Source organism: Anas acuta, chromosome 2, assembly GCF_963932015.1.
Source record: "Anas acuta chromosome 2, bAnaAcu1.1, whole genome shotgun sequence".
NCBI lineage: Eukaryota > Metazoa > Chordata > Aves > Anseriformes > Anatidae > Anas > Anas acuta.
In genome coordinates, this window is record NC_088980.1 from 50,869,431 (window position 1) to 50,886,044 (window position 16,614).

The 16,614-nt window shown below is 46.9% G+C and overlaps 1 protein-coding gene across 2 annotated transcripts; it reads right to left on the bottom strand.

Annotated features, from left to right (window-relative positions):
- Window positions 1-9,354: 9,354 nt before the first annotated feature.
- ID4 (inhibitor of DNA binding 4) lies at window positions 9,355-12,197 on the bottom strand. 2 transcript variants are annotated; one of them, XM_068674737.1, is made up of 3 exons: window positions 11,661-12,197; window positions 11,158-11,216; window positions 9,355-10,765 (listed from the first exon to the last, which is right to left on the bottom strand). In XM_068674737.1, exons 1-2 carry the CDS (start codon window positions 12,036-12,038, stop codon window positions 11,172-11,174), a joined length of 423 nt encoding a protein of 140 aa, XP_068530838.1. In that variant the 5' UTR covers window positions 12,039-12,197; the 3' UTR covers window positions 9,355-10,765; window positions 11,158-11,171. The 2 variants fall into 2 exon arrangements, with proteins under 2 accessions (XP_068530838.1, XP_068530839.1); XM_068674738.1 differs by having other exon boundaries at window positions 11,654-12,197.
- Window positions 12,198-16,614: the final 4,417 nt, after the last annotated feature.

Consider the following 16,614-nt stretch of genomic DNA (forward strand, 5'->3'; position numbering starts at 1 on the left):
AGAGGAGCTTTTGTCAATGCCACTATTGAAGAAAAGGAAAAAAAGGAAAAGCGGTGGCTACTCCGGGATAGCTTTTCCCACAAGATCTCCTTTATATTCCCTCCTTGAAGAAAGATGCACAACAGTGTGTCCTTACAGCTGCTTGACACTGGAGAGGAGAAACAGCTGGAGAAACAATCTCCCTCCAGCTGGAGACACATCTCCCAAACAAGCTGTTCAAGGCAGACATGCAGTGGTTTCTACAGCCACCATGACTGTGGCCTCAAACCAATGGGTGAACATTTTGGGTTATTATACACTAGAGTAACCCCAAGTAAAAAAAAAAAAAAAAAAGTTTCCCTCCAGCTGCAAGACCTAGATAGGCATTCAGCAAAACTCATCACTCAAATAGTCAAATAAATGATTGCAACTTGAGTGAAGACCCATGTAAATTAAAGCACAGAATTTCAGGACTTGATTTCCCCCCCATTCAGGCACTGAAGACAATGAAATTTCCCTAGGTAAGTTATTTCCAAAACAGAGTAGGGCATCTTCGCCTGTTTTCCAATTTATCAACATAAAGAGGAGAATTGATAGTTTTGAGAATACGCATTCTTTCTAGCAACTCTCCTAACTCTATTTAAGAGTATAAAATACGGTGCTGCCTTTCTCCTCGTTCATCAGCCCCGCAGGAGTCAGTAGCATCTTTCGGGCGGCCTGTGCCAGAAGGTGCACTGCGTCCTTACACTCAAAAGAGGGCAGCATTTTACTGAGGCTGCCTGAAAGGACGGGGACGGCTCCAAGGATGTAGAAGAATGTCAGCGAAGGAAAATCACCGGTTACAAAACGTACACGTCGTGTTCTGAGAGATTAAACTTAATGGACGAAACGCAGTGTTCCTACGACTTCGTATTGATGAAAAAAAAAAAAAGTTATATTAATTGATCGATGTTATTAATGAGCACACCCTATGTATATTCAAGGAATTATTTGTATGGTCTGTCGTGCACCTATAAGGCTCCATTTCTGCAGCACATTGCAGTGACTTTGCCTCCAACTTTTGCACTGCAATAGCCAACTAATAATAGACGGATGCATCATGGATAAATACCTTACATGAACAAAGGGATAAACTGTGCCTGAGGCAATTAAAGAATTCACTTCTCCCTCATCAAAGTCCTGATTCAACGAATTTCTTCAAAATGTGCCTAAAATGTTACTAGGCCATTCTTTTCAATTACTTAAGTACCTGCTTAATGACTGGCAAATCCCATCCAAAATGAAGAGTAAGAGCTTTATGATTTGACCCTAAAGGATGTGTCTTCTAGTGTGAAATAATCAAGCCTGCAAAGAAAGATCAAAATGCCACTACTCACTTTAAACTATAAACCTGGACCTTTCTGATCATGTGTGCTCCCTCCAGCTGCCCACAGCTTGCCTCCTCTTTGCGAAGAGCCTGTCCCGTGTTTGTTCTGCCTACACATCAGCATATTATTAACTTGTACAAGGAAATTCTAAGGAACAACATACATTTAAAATATATCCTGGATCCTTGGAATATTAGAGAGTACCCAAATGTAAGACAACGCTTTTTGGTTCCCCCTCCCTATTCCACATTTAGTGAAATGTTGCTCTTCTGAAAAAAAATAAATATACTGTTAGTGTTATTTGATGTGCTCAGCCAGGCTGTGTGAATCGTGGAGGATCCCCAGCCAGAGCAAATGCCCACCTTCCTTTCCTGTTTGCATACAGCAAACAACAGCTGTTGCAGTACTGAAGAAGCACACCTGATGTGCCTAACAAGAGATTTCTAAAATATTTGTCCCAAGATGACAGCCACCCTGCTACTAAGCATTTATTTCATGGAATCCGTAAATGGGGAGGTGCTGAAGTTGTGGCAGTTCAGTTTGTCAGAGGCAGCAAGGTACTTGAAACTTTATTCTGTGACTTCAGGCTAAACCTGCATTACCAGAAGGATACAGACCCATGCCTGGGGATAGTTGTTTCCCACCTACCTTAAATACTCACTGAAGAATCCCTGATGGAGCCTGCTGAGCCCAGGTTTGCGTGCTGCTGTCCCACAGCCACTTGCCCTGCTTTCCCCGCGGGGCTGTCCCTCTGGTCCCCGAAACGTGCCAGCTGAATGCCTTTGCATCAGCCCTGGGGAATCTGGCACAGCATCTCCAAGCAAACCTGCCAGGAAGCAGGGTCAGCCCTTTGCAAATAAGCCCTGCCTGATCTGAGTAATACAAACGGACGCCTGGAAGATTAATTCATCCCTATAATAATACAACCACTGTTTGCACAAACCAGTGGCATGCAAGAGTTTCTTATTAAAATACTCAGGATATGCATTAAGATCTCACTCAACAAAATAGGTCTTAAGGAGAGAGGAGGGAGAGAGAATGAGTGCAAAATTTCCTTGCTTACAGTTTCCCACTCTTTCATCAGATTTGATATAAAACTACAAGCGGCGTTGTAAATGGACTGACGAGTTGTCTAATTGTCTAGAACAGCCTCACGTAATTTATAGTGTCTCCTGATTTCTCTTTTGTAACCTCCAGAGCTGTCTGCAGTGAATCATAGCATCTCTTCCTACTCTGAGAGCATACCAGGGTATGATTTTCCCTTTGTTTCCCACTTACCCCAGTACAGAAGCATGCAAATTTCCACCAAGTTTGTTCCTACTGTATCAATCCTTTCACAAGTGATTCCAGTTAGCCCTTTAGAAGTGGAATCCAAAAGATTATTTTTACTATTTCCATTCTCCACTGTGGCGTATAGTTTTCTTGCAGAAAGGGTATCTAACCCTATATGCACATATATGAATAAACATTTGGATCAGGGATGCGTATCGACACAACACTCGTCAGAGAATGCAAATATGCTATTAAAACTAACCGTAGGAGAGAGAACAGATATATAGACCAAATTTCCAAGACACTTGAATCGCCCTTCAAGATGCCCTACTACTAGCCACAGACCTGCCATCCCTTTGTAATGCAGTCCTGAGACACTTAATCTGCTTGCTCTCTTCCCCGATGTAAATCAGCAGTGAAGTTGTCCACGGAAGAGCAGGGGCTGGGGGATGACTCTGGCCTGATGGGCTGTCTCTTTCTAGCTGCATGCACAGTGGGGCTGCTCACCGAGTTTTCAGTGTGCCTATTTTCTCGGGCTCTTTTCCAGCAGGGAGTAGGAAAGCAAGAAACAACAGAACTGGTGTAATGCACAGGGTAAATCAGACCAGCTCATTGTGAAATCTATCGCTGTGCATGATTGTTATGATAATAAACGCGGGTGAGCTCTGGTTATTACATGCACAGCCCTGTACTAACTGCTCCCTACCGTTCGCCCGTTCTCTCACTTTAGCAACACCCCACACACCTGTTCAAATAATATTACTATTACCTTGTGTTGACACCACATCCACCCTTTCCTTTCATATAATAAGAGCTCCTGGTGAACTGTAAATGGAAAGCTTGTGGTAGCAGAAGCCGATTGTTTACCTGTCTCCAGTTTGTTGCCACAGATACTTGGTAGGGAGAAGTGAACAAAGATCAGTTTGACATCCTTGTTAAGCAGGATTTGCCCCCCACCTCACCCACAAAAGGTTACTAGTTGCTATTCAAGCCTGAGCTCCGCAGGTGTGCCATCACACCTGTCTGAAAGAAAACAAAATACAGTTTGTTTCATTACGGCTATTGCCCTAGCAAAAGAAAGAAGACCTTGCCCTGCGACACAGGCACAAGCATTTGTTTTAATATTTCAGTGAATCCGAACAAACACGGGCGGATATCTCTGTTTATATTTAGCGTTCAAGCCGAACGCAATGAAAGCGCTCCCAGCAATCGATGGCAGCGAGCATCAGCTCCACTGCTCCCATGAAGCTTGAGGCCAAGTGCAAAGCTCAGCTCCAAACCCATCTTGCAGTGTCAAAGGGGGTTTTGTAACTTCCCAAGCTTTTCTGCCAGCCACGTGTTGCAGTGGGAGCTGTGGACAGCAAGTGCTGGGGCAGGAGCAGGGGTGGGCTTGCCATTTGCCATTTTCTGTTGGCATTGAGACACTGCTGAAGGTGATGGAAAGACTTCAGTACCAATGTTTTCGGTAGAAGCACCCCCACCCACCAAAAAAAGAAAGCTAACAGCAACAATTTGCCCATTTTCCACTTAGAGTAATGCTCTGCGTTGCTTTACATCCTTATTAAACTGCTCCTGTTCTGGTTTAAAGGGTGGTGTTTGCACTCAGCTGTAAGGTGTTTCTGCCTTTAGAATAGGAAGTATGGTGGATGCATAGAACCAGCTGGTTTGGAAAGGGTTTATATACTGGGCTGCAACCTGTGTAGAGAAATGTCCTTGAGGCAGGAAGCAGATTTTATTTATTGTTTTATTTATTGCATACGTCAAGTAAATGGAATCCCAAATTATGAAGATGCAAAACACAGTGTGGGTATTTATCAGCACTGAATGTTTTTATGTGCTCCAAGACAACTTGGGGTTTCCCTGCTGACTGTGAGCAGCTTGCTGGTTTTGAAGATCTAGCACCTTTGGAACTGAAGGGATATGCTGAATTTTAAGTACTTGGAAAGAGAATTAATTGCATGGACAGCAACATTTTCCTTTTTGTTGTTGTTGTATGCTCATCAATAGCAAATGATGAAGCCTCTGGGGGATATTAACACGAGTAAACTAAACACAGGAGTGGGACTGTTTAAACAAGGTGAGACAAAAGCCTTCATACTACAAGCAAATGACTTTGATAGCGCTGCCTTTTTTTTTTTTTTTTTTTTTTAATATTTCCACCTCTATTGTTGCAGATGTCTGCATTTAAATAGGAACTTTAACTTTCTCCTCCCAGGTTCTCCTCCTTCATTAGCCTGCATGGAGTTCACAGGCCCTCTTATCTCTTGGGCTATTTCTACTAGGGCCTGGGAGCTCTGCTGGGTTCCTCGTGTAGCTGTCTATTGAGGTGGAACCTCCTGTCAGGAGCCTCCTGCCTTCTCCCCCACTGTCCATGAATAGGAAAGGATTTGCCCCGGCTAATAGTTTCAGAGGCATAAAGTCATCTGTGTGCATGCCTCCATGCCCATTTGCCCTGCACCTTCACACCTACCCCTGGCTATGCTCACTGCCTGGCAAGGAGCCCCCTGAGCTGCAACCCCAAAAAAGCCCAGCCCCAACAAAAAAATCTTGCTGGCACTTGAAGTCCCGGGGCATCTCACAAATGAGGGAGGCAAATCGAGTGCTGGTACATCAGCTCCTGCTTACATGGTGAGCCTGTCCCACGCATGGAGCGACGCACCGCTTCCTCACTCATGCTGGAGAAGGCAATGCCTTTCTGCACCATTATTTTCCCAGCACAGCACAGCTCCTGTAGGGGTTCCCCAATTTCCGGGCAGTCAAAAGGAGCTTCTTTCCATGTGGCACCCTCTCCTCCTGTCCCTCTAGGACCAGGTACTGCTGCCCTCCCAAGTCTTCCTGCCTGTTCCCAGGCTGTTGGAGAAGTCAAGGGAGCAGTGTAAGGAGGTTTAAATATCCAGTCCTAAATGTGTGTAAGCTAGTCCCATTCGTCTGAACAATTCTTCTTCTGTTTCCACATTTTCATGGGGACCTTTCCAACCTGCTGAAAAGGCTGAGCAATATTAATTTTGAACTGTTCTGAACTGCATGCATAGATGCTAGACTGCTACAAATAGAGACGCCAGCATCTCTAAATGAAGAGATGAATAAATAATAATACATATTAAAAAATGTCTGAATAGGAACTTACAGAATAAACAGTAACAGCTTCAAAGGAGCCATTGATCTATGGAGTACATAATGTGTGTGTTAAAATGGTTGGAATATTTATTTACATGACACAGCTCAGAAGAAGCCATTAGGGTCCTTAAGTAAATTATACATGTTGTGAAAATTGTCAAAGTGTTTCTTTTACCAGAGACAAGTGTATCCTGTCAGTTGATAAACACATTATCTTTGGGGGGGGGGAGGGGGGGGGAAAAAAAAAAAAAAAAAAAGGCAAGCAAACCCAAGGCTAAAAGAAGGTTAAAGCAGAAAAGAAAAAAAAAAAAAAAAAAAAAAAGAGGAGGGAGGGGGGAATAAAAACCAACCCTCATACCATGTCAAAGTGTGCTCCATGTCCATCAAAGGAAGAAAAGTCAGAGCTGCTCTGCCCCGCGGCTCTTGTGGAGGGACTGCGAGTGTCTGCGTGCGAGTCCTGGGCACCAGCTCTTCTCCCTACAGGCCAAGCAGTGACAAATGGGGACTAACTCATTCCAGCCACCGCCGCATCCTCTGTGGGGAAACGAGCTGCCTGAAGAAGGCTCCACTCTCCCCGTGGCACGGGACAGGCAGGGTACCGCTGGCTGTAGGGGAGATGCTGCCTGCGGTGCTTGCAAGACCTCGAGGGGCAAAACAGGGGAAACGCTGCTGTGTGACACCCCGTGAGGTTGGCACTCAGGCCCAGCACTCACCCAACACCTTTCTGATGGAGAAGGGCATTTGAGGAGGCATGGCCAGCACAAGGTGCCCGCCCTGCCCCACAGGCTGCATCCCCAGGGCGCCTGGTGCCCAGCTCTGCAGAGTGCTCCTCCGAGGGCTGGTCCCTGCACGCCTGCTTGCCGCATTTGGGAAAGCAGCCTCCCCTGGTAGGCACAGCGTGCGAGTTTTCTCTGACATGGGAGCAAGAGTAAAGGACGGATGGATTTTCTAATGCAAGCGGTTGCAAAGGGGGGGAATATATTTAGCCTGTGTTTTCAGATCACATGTTCTGGGACTAGAGAGCACAACGCTTTCAATAGTGTTTGGGAAGCACGCTATTTAGCACTGCAAGCCTCACTATTGGAGAAGCCAGCAAATTGCGTTGCATCTAAGACAATTACTTGAATTGCTTGTACTGTGGTTTCTTCTTTCTGACTGCAAAGGTTTTAAAGGAATGTGACTTGTACAGCTAGAAAGCGTTAAAAATACAAATAATACTAAAGTGCTGCTCTGCATCTGCATAAACCTGTTTATCCTATACATGGCTTATTTATTAACTCTCAGAACAACCTGCAGGACAGCTATGGCATTCCTCATGACCATTTCTCATGGAGCTGAAAACGCAGCAACTGTTTAAAAGCAATACGACGTGGTTGAGAAAGTGAAAATAAATACCATCCCCATGTGAAACAGCAGGGAAAACGCATCTCCCACTGTAAGTGCTCAAATTTGGCTTTCATATGGAATCAACACCTCCAATCATTTGGAAATTTAAGAGGGGTCTCAGCATCAGCAAGGACTGGAAGCTCAGCACTGCAGCTCACTGAAATGCAGCATTAATCGCTGCTCTCTGTGGAAAGCATACAAGTTTGGGATAGAAAAGACCTCAGTCCCTCCCTCTTCTACTCCTTTTTGAGAACATTTTCTAGTCCTTTACAATTCCAGCGTCCCAAGCAACAGAGTTCAAACTGCCGCTGCTAGGAATGTGCTCCTGAATAAGCTTCCCTTCCGAAGGTTTCCTAATAACCTCAGCTCTTCTTACACTATCTTTATTATCCAAAACATAATCCCCCTAGCAAAAATGAAGTAAAAAACATGACTACATTTTGTCTGTTTCATCTCTGCTTCTACAAACCAGAGCACATGTCATCATTGCGAATGGAAAGCGGGATGTTAGTTTGACAGCTGGTGACTTGCTCAAGGTCACAACAGAGTCTCAGTAGCAGAGCTGGGAACAGAATTTGGTATCCTAATTCCTAATCTGGCAGCCTCACCACAACTCTCATCACGCAATCAAATAGCTCCTTTTAAGGAATGCTTTTGTGACTAAGAGAAAATCCAAGGCGCTAGAAGAAAGAGTCCTTTTAATTCGCCTTTGTTCAAACATTTGCGTCTTCTGCTGTATGGAAAACATGATTTAAACAAAATATGGGATTAAGGTATTTTGAAAGATTCTAGAACCTTTGAAAAACAAAAATAAATATGGCTGTATTTAGGGCTGTACTGACTGCAGCCATTAGTGAGCGATTAGACACTCCTTGCTTACGGTTTCACACATAGCATAAGGAATAAATCAAGACCAGCCTCTCCTATGCTTTAATAGAGCTTTTTCTTTTTGCATGCTTGTCAGGAATCCTATATAATGTGAAAATTTTCACAGCTCTTTTAGTAAGATTTCAGTTTTCTAAAGGCTGTAACTTGTTGCACCACAGTTGCTTTTTTAAGCAAACAAACAAAACAACAACGAAATCCTCAAACTGCTAAACTCTATGGGAAATTGCCCCGATTTGAAACAATCCCCGAATTGGTCTGTTCTCCGTGGAAGGGCAGTCCAGTGATTTATCAGATCTCCCAGGATACACCAGCTTTGATATCTGGAATCTCGACAAGGTAGGCTCATATTTTAGGACAGCACATTTTACTTGCTTCCTCTTCTGTGTAACAGAATACTGTAATTTGGCAACAGCGGAGAGAAACAAATGAGGGCATTGAGAACTAATGTTACTGAAAAACCTGTATACAAAATAAGCTGAGCTATAGAGCTCAGCTAAGCTGAGGACTACAAATATTAACAGGATAAACAAGGAAAATTAATAGAAATGTAAGCCATTCCTGAGGAAAAAAAGTTGTTTAAATAAACAATGCAAAAATTCCCAAACTGCAGTAAAGAAAAAAATCCCCTTAATAGCATTCTTACTGTCATTGAATTAGCTGGAGACACAGAACAATAGGTTCATGACTTAATTCTACAAGAACGTGTATTTTGTTCATTAAACTACTATAACATCTGAGTTGGGGGGAGAAAAATTGGGGACCCACTCCCTGTCCCTTGAGCCAGGGACAAGCCTGTGAAATGCCACTGCCTTCAAAGCATTTGAAGTGACAGGAGGCCTCATGTTTGCAGACATGCAAGCCAGTTTTTGATTTGATCTTTATGCAATTATTTTGATTAAGAAAATGTTCATCTTGTTGACATTATCACTGTAGTCAATAGCTAATGACCCCAGCAGTTCATTACCTTATAAATATTTAACTTAATAGAAGAAGTCCCTTGGGTTATGGTACTTTTGACACTCGTATAATCTGAAACAAATCCTCTCTTTTTTAGTCAAACAGACCATGTTACACACAGTTGGCTAGCTATTTACAAAGCACCCAATTAAATCCTACTTAATTCTCCCACTCTGAAAATCCCATCTCACAAGCGCGCAGGCTACTGATCACACAAAATGAGCATCTTGCACCAAGCCCGGGCATTAGTTTACAGGCTGTAGAACTCGGAGCTTACAAAAGCCTGCCATAAAATGTACTTGCCCATCAAATAGTACAAACAAAAAAAAGGCAAGGAGAACGAACATGCAAATTCAGAGAATTGAAGAAATAAGCTGAAGAATCACAGTTAAAGACAGGTAAATCTAGTTTAATGTTCACATGTAGTAGTTACACATCACAGAGATTAAACAGGATTTTAACTGTAACATAGCTGCAGTGAAATGAAAGTCATCTTGTACTAGAAAAATAATCTTGACGCAGTTATCTGATTTTTGGTCTACTTAAGTTCATTTTAAGATGAGTTTACACCACTGATCATAATGACTTTGCCCATATGCCTTTCCGCAGTCCCCTATTAATACTCTTTGGACGAAGGAAACAGTAACTGTTTTTGTTAATGGTTTGCCCTTTGGTTGCAAGCAGAGAACTGTTTTCGCTTTTTAAACAATTAATAAGACCGTAGGAATGCAGGTTTGCAGTAAAACCTTTTGGTACTAAATGAAGTTCCAGAACAAATTTCTTGATCTGATGCAACAGCAGATTTTTAAAAAGCTGATTAAAGATCTAAAGCATCACCCCATAATGCAAAAAGTAGATAGAGTGTCTATTTTCAGTAAAAAAAGCACTACATCTTACTGCTACTTTTATAGAACGCACTAAAAACCCCTGTGCCTAAATGACAAAAGTGTAGTCTCAAAATGTATTATACACTTACAAACATTTTTAGTCTAGATTGAGGAAAAACACGTTTGTATGGACTCCAAACAAGTTCATTTGCAATTAGACATCTCATGCAATCATGCAGGACCACTAGGTATAGCTGTAGGTTCCGAGTCTAAAGGATATTTGGGGACAATTGGGGACAAGAAAAGCCCTACACATTCAAGGTATTTCCATATAAGCAGCTCCGTACTTGAGCTGCAGTTTCCTAAAGAGATTCCCACAGATTTAAAAAAAACATACACACCTTTATAATATTTACAAAAAATATTTAATTAAAAATATTTTATAATTACAGTAGTCTATTAAAGCATATACTTTTCTCACACTCATAGAACATCTCTATATATACACAGTATGAAATGCCACGCGTTTTTATCTATACAATATGCACTCCTGCAGGGAGAAGAAAGTTCCCTGGGCCCCAATAAAACCATTATTTGAAACAATAGATGTCAAATATATCTACAAATGCTCTGGTAGATTAGTAAAGCTTCAAGGATCGGCTGCTGGCTCCCTCAGTTACGCTCCTAGGGGCTCGGCTGGAGCTCGCTCCTCTGTCCCGGGGCAGGGGCGCAACTTTTGCCGCTGGGGGGTCCGGCACCCCGCTGCCCCCGCCGCTCGCATCCTGCTGCCAGGCGGAGAGAAGAGGCGGCGGGTGGGGGGCTAGGGGGGGAAAAAACCGCTCCGGGGGGCGGCTGGCTCTGCCGGGCGGAGCACGGGGGGGTCGGCTCGCTCTTTTTCTTTTTTTTCCGCCGGGCCCCCCCCTTCCCCGCCGCCCGCCCCCCGCGGTGCCTCTGCGCGGCGCCGCCGCACACCTGTGGGAGAGGAATGAATAGAGGGGGTGTGTGAACCGCTCCGCTCCAGACCGACTGGCGCCACCGACAAAACACAAGACATGCTTGATCAACAACCCAAAACAAACCAGGTCAAACAACAAGCGCGGCTCCCAGGCTGGGCCAGGCGGAGGGATGCGCAGCTGCACGCCGCAGCCAGAAGCGCTCCGGGCAGGGAGGTGGGGGGGGGGGGGGTGAAAAAGGGAGGGGGGAGATGAGGGGGTGTTGGAAAAACGGTAATTAAAAGGAATAAAATAACCGCCCGGTAATTAAAGCTAACCCCCCGGAGCCTGCTGCGAATGCTTGCGGCCGCGCTCAACCCCCCCTTCGCGACCACCGGGCTGGGGGGGGGCTCCCGGCGACCCGGCACTCACCTGGGGAGCGGCGGTCAGCGGCAGAGGATGCTGTCCCCCGGCTTGTTAACAGAGCCAGCCTGCACAGCAACGAGACGGCGCCGAGTTACGGGGGGAGGAACAGGAAGGGGAGAGAGCCCCCCACACGCACCGCCACCCAGTCCCCGAGACACGCCGCTCCCCGTGCCACCGGCAGGAGATGCTCCCTGTCCCCCCGCTGCCCCCCAAAAAACGCCGCACCGGGGCGGTTCGGGTGCCGGAGCCCCCAAATCCGCCGTGCTCGGCGGAGGGCCGGGAAGCGCTAGGAGCAGCGCCGGGAGCCGTGTGTGCAAACACGCTGATTGCGGCGGCTCCCTCGAGAGGCTGCAATTACACCGGGAGCACCGGGCGGCTGCCGGGGGGCTGGAGGCGCCCACCGCGCCCCGACGGGGGGCTCCGCGCCCACCCCGGGGGCTGCAGCCGGGCTCGGAGGGGTGCCCAGACGGCGGCGACCACCGCGGCCCGGCGTGGCACGCACCTCTTACCGGGTCGGTGTTGAGGGCCGTCAGCGGGGTCCGGGGGGTGGCCGCGGGGCAGCCGGCCGGGTGCTGCTGCTGCTGCTGCCGGAGCAGCGCCGGGTGCGTCTCCAGAGCCAGCTGCAGGTCGAGGATGTAGTCGATGACATGCTGCAGGATCTCCACTTTGCTGACCCGCTTGTTGGGCGGGATGGTGGGCACCAGCTTCCTGAGGCGGCTGTAGCAGTCGTTCATATCGCACTGCAGGCACAGCGCCGCCGGCTCCTCGCCCCCCTTGCAGCCGCTGTGCTCGGCCAGGCACCGCAGGGCCGGGGGGCCGCTGCCGCCCGCCCCCCCGGGCTGCGCCTTGCGGCTGCTGGGGGGCCGGCCGGGACTCACGGCTTTCATGCTGCCGCGGGGACGGAACGACGGAGGGGGGGACAGCGGGACGCCCCCCTCCTGCTGCGACCACCGCCCGCCCCTCTCCGCGCACCGGGCTCCTCCCGTCCCGCTGCTGCCCTGCCCGGCCGCTCTCAGCACGGCCCCCGCCGCCTGTGCCGCCGCCGCCGGCCGCGCCGCCCGCTATATGGGACCGGCGGGCGGGGGGGGCTCCGCGGCGGCGCGTCGCAGCCAATCAGAGCGCCCAGGCCCCCCGTGGAACGCGGCGCTGGCCAATGGCGGCGGGCCCGGGGGGGCGGGGGCGCTGCTGGAGGGGGCCGGGCCCCGAGGAGGAGGAGGAGAGGAGGAGGAGGAGGAGGACGAAAGGAGGGGGGGGGCGGTCCGGGGGAGGAAGGTCCGGGGAATGCGGGCGGCCCCCGCCTCGCAGTGGTCCCCGGAGCCGTGCCCCGCCGTGGGGAGCAGGGGGCAGCGCTGCCCTGCCTCCCCGGGGGGCGTTTTTTGTGTCCCCCCCCCTCGCTGCCCCGCATCGTCCTAGCGCGGGTTTTGGGGGATGCCAGCAGGGAAAATCCCAAGGAAAACTTGAGGGGGGGTTAGGGAGCCGAGCAAAGCAGCGCCTGGGAACGTTAAATTAGAGCGCATAACGATTAAAAATGCATGGGGATGGGGTATTTAAAATTCCTCCATGGCATATAATATTAATCCGTTTTATGTAAAATTCATACCTGTAACTTAATTTGCTCCATTAACGCGCGGGATCACGTATTAGCCGATGTACCATGTTTTAAATATGATGCTGCGAATGTCCGGAGTTCTGCACTCTGAGGCAGCATTAAAATTAACAGCCGCATCCCCCAGAGCCCGGCTTAAGTCGTCCCGTGGCAGATCCCAACCTTTTAATTCAATATCGCGGTGCGCAAACTTTCTGTTAATTCCTGAACAACCCGTGCATATTTCTATGGGACGCCGGTATGAGACACACCGCGCCCGGCCCTACAGCTGCTGCGATGCTCCCAGCTCGTGGTGAGCGAAGTAGGTCTGCCCGCTGGGGAAAGGGCTGCAGGAAGGAGTAAAGGCTGCAGGATCTGCCCCTGGGCTTTTAACTCAAGCCCGGCAGAAGGGGAGAAATTCATAATGGTGATTAATGATCCCCTCAGTGCTTAGTCACAACGGGTGATATAGGAAGGGTACGGTGGGAAGCTGTCAAACCCAGAACGTGAATGAGCAGTGAGGCTGGATCGTCTGAAGAGTATAATGAAGCGCACTTTCATTCTCTCTCACCCCCTAAAAACATATGTTTTGAGGCTGTGCTTACAAATATTCAGACTCTTGTTTTGCTTATTTTGTCCCACATTACCAGTGCCACTGATGGCAGTTGGGATCCTCCAGGCGCGAAAACTAGGTGCATGGTGTAAATCTTTGTCTGACTGAGGCGTAGATTTGCATGCTACATGATGACAATATGATGGGAAGACTTATTTCCATTAGCTACAGGCTGGAGGATCCCAATTATGCTGCCGTCATTGCTTTTATTCTGTGAAACTCCACTCTGTGCCGTCGCTGGCTCTCATGAGGTGGAAATATAAATGGGCCCTAAAGCATGCGGTATGGTTACACTTTATCTCTTTCCCAGAGTCCTTATAATATGGACAGACTCAACATGCTGTCTAAAAAAACTCCCACCATCTTTAAGTCGTGGTGAGCACGCAGATTCAAACCTTGCTGATCCTATTTAATTAAAATCTTTGTGAAAGTAGGCACACTGTAACGTTGCACTGTGCTGTTTGCGCAGAAACCCTCCTAGAAGCTTGTGCGATCTCGCTGGAAATCTCTGGGAAACCCCAGTCTGTAACTGGTTCCCCTTTAGCACTCGCAAAGCCAGTTTGGACAGATGATACACGCAGGCTGGAGTGTCACAGTGAGAATCCCCTGACACTACACTGGCTCTTGAAAATGACTCGGTATTTCTGGAAACGCGTGAAGAACCGTGATACGCCGCCAAGCTCTTTTTCCATCAGGCTACTTCCACAGAAGAGGCTCTGCAGGGAAAGCCGGGGCCCTGTATGCATTGCTCCAGTTGCGAGAAGATCGTGTGTGTTCCCATAGCTAGCGTATCTCAGTAGAGATACGTGGGAAAGGGAAAAACAGCCCTCCCCTCTGACTATCGCATAAATATTCAGGGGATTTCCTCTAGTAACTCCCTTTGATGCTCGTGGAGTTGATACATGCTAGCCCGACATGCTCCGGTGAACAATAGGCACCAATTCCCTGTTAACAACCCGTCTGCTTGTGCTCTCCTTGAAGTCAATGGGAGTTTTGTCATTGACTTAAGTGGGAGCAGGTTGGGTCGGCTGCTTTTTCAAAATTTAGATTGGATGTGCACCAGATGCTAAGGAAATTGCTCTAGAAATGGGTTGGAAAGCCCAGTATGCTAGCAGTGGAGGTAGGCATAGTGAAACTCTTCATCCCTGAAGACGTATACAAAAGAGGGGCAGTGGCTGCTGCTTCTGCTTTTGTCCTATTAATGGCAATATTTTTCATGACGTGAGCATATAGGGATTAATGCTCCTGTTTTTCACCAGACCAAGTCTGGATTTTCTAAGTAATTTCTGTGCATCTTTAGGCATGTGGTCCCTTGCTGGCTGGCTGGAGGAGCTCATCTGTCTTGGCTCTGTTTTTCTGTGCTTTCTTTCCACATCCAGAGTAGAAATTCATTTCCTTTGTAACCAATTATTGCAATATTATCAACAGTATTCAACAATATTATCAACAAGATCCTCAATGGTGGACTAGTTTAGCTGAGACTTGATGGGCTGCGACAGCATCACAGATGCTCTCTGGAACTTTAAAAAGTTGCTTTTCATACAAAATCAAAGTAAAACAAGTGAAAATGAAAACATAATTACTGGCCTTACATCTCCTTCATCATGGGGTTAATCCCACTTAACTTGATGAGAGTACTCTCATGAGTAAAGGAGGCTGGATTTGTCAGCGCAGGTCTGAGTAGATGAATATGTCATTGACTCCAACTGGAAAAATAAACCTGAGACATTCACATTGCCCCTGGGTCACAGCACCTCAGGACCGGATAGAGAGTCAGGGAGGGGGAACAGCCCTCCCCAGTGCTCAGCACAGGGGATATCTCCTCTGGCAGCACTCTGGATCCACGGGTGTTTGTGCATGATACAATGCCACCGAACCAACTGGTGCATTGGATAGCACCACATTAGTTAAAATGGTCTCAGGACAGATGAAATACAAAGGCAACGCATTTAGGTATGCAGAAGGAAATAAGCAGTCGACATGGTTTCTTCCACAAGGTTACTTGCCATACCTACCTTAAGAGGGCATGAAATGCACACAAATGCACAATGCATTTTTATTCTTAAACAGGTTATGAAACAGTGGTTGAGTCAAGCATCCCCATTTTGGGGTTTGGGGCACACCGGCAGAGCAGCATGGTAAAATCCCAAGCTTTCCTTTGCTTGCAGCTGATAACTGGTGTTTTATCCTCGGGCACAAAAATGTGACACCGAGACACCCCCCGTTCCTATTGACTTCAGCAGGCATCCAGAAGACTCAGGAGCTGCTCAACACCTAGAAGGGCTGGTCATTAAAAAAGCATTATAAATCTCTGAATGGTTTATGGTTTATGAGGGAAATAGCAATTGATTCCTCAGTAGTGCCATTACTCTCCACTATTGCTATCATTCAAATGGCAATAATGTTGGTTATTTACCTTCAATTAAAATATCTAGTTAGTTGTGATGTCATTTAAAATAGCACTATAATGTGTTTAGTACTCCCTTACCAAACACCATAGATAAACTCCTCTTGGCAACAGGGGACAGCAATATGAAATGAAAAATGGGGTGGGGGAGGGAGGCAGAGGAAAGAATATGTAAATCCTTTATTGGTTTATTATTCCTACATGCCTGTATCTGCCTGGTTGTGGCTGTGCTGGAGGTGAGACTGTGGGCTCCTTTGCAGTCTACTCAGAATGGATCAGGGAAGATCCAGAGCATGGAGAAGTCATCTCACTCTATAGACTACTAATGGACCAAAATCCATCCGTCTTCTGCTACCTCTCCTCACCAGGGATGGTTCATTGGCAGTACTCCCTAAAACTCTTTTTATCACATGACTTTTCCCCAAAGAGTGTGAACCATTCTATTTTCTGAAATCCAAAATCTAAATACAACCCACAACCTTAATTTTTTTTCCCCTCATTTTTTTCTGAGAATTTGTAGGTGAATGAGAAAGATGGAGATTCTGGAGAACTTCACCTGTGTTCTTTGCAGCTGCCTCCCCATTGCTCCTGTGCATGAAGTTTATTAGAAAATAAAGAGAAAGATGTTTATTGACAGGCCACAAGAGCTCTTCACAGACAAAGGAGTTTTTGTTTCTTTGTTTGTTTGTTTGTTTTTCATGTTCATGTAGTTGTCCAGTTTAGAGCATTAGAGCTCATGCCAGGAGCATACTTCTACTTAACTCTATGCTTTCCTTCAGCTTCAAAAAATCATGAGAACAAAAAATTTGGAGAATGAGAAACAGATTAACAAAAAACAAACAAGCAAGCAAAACTTCT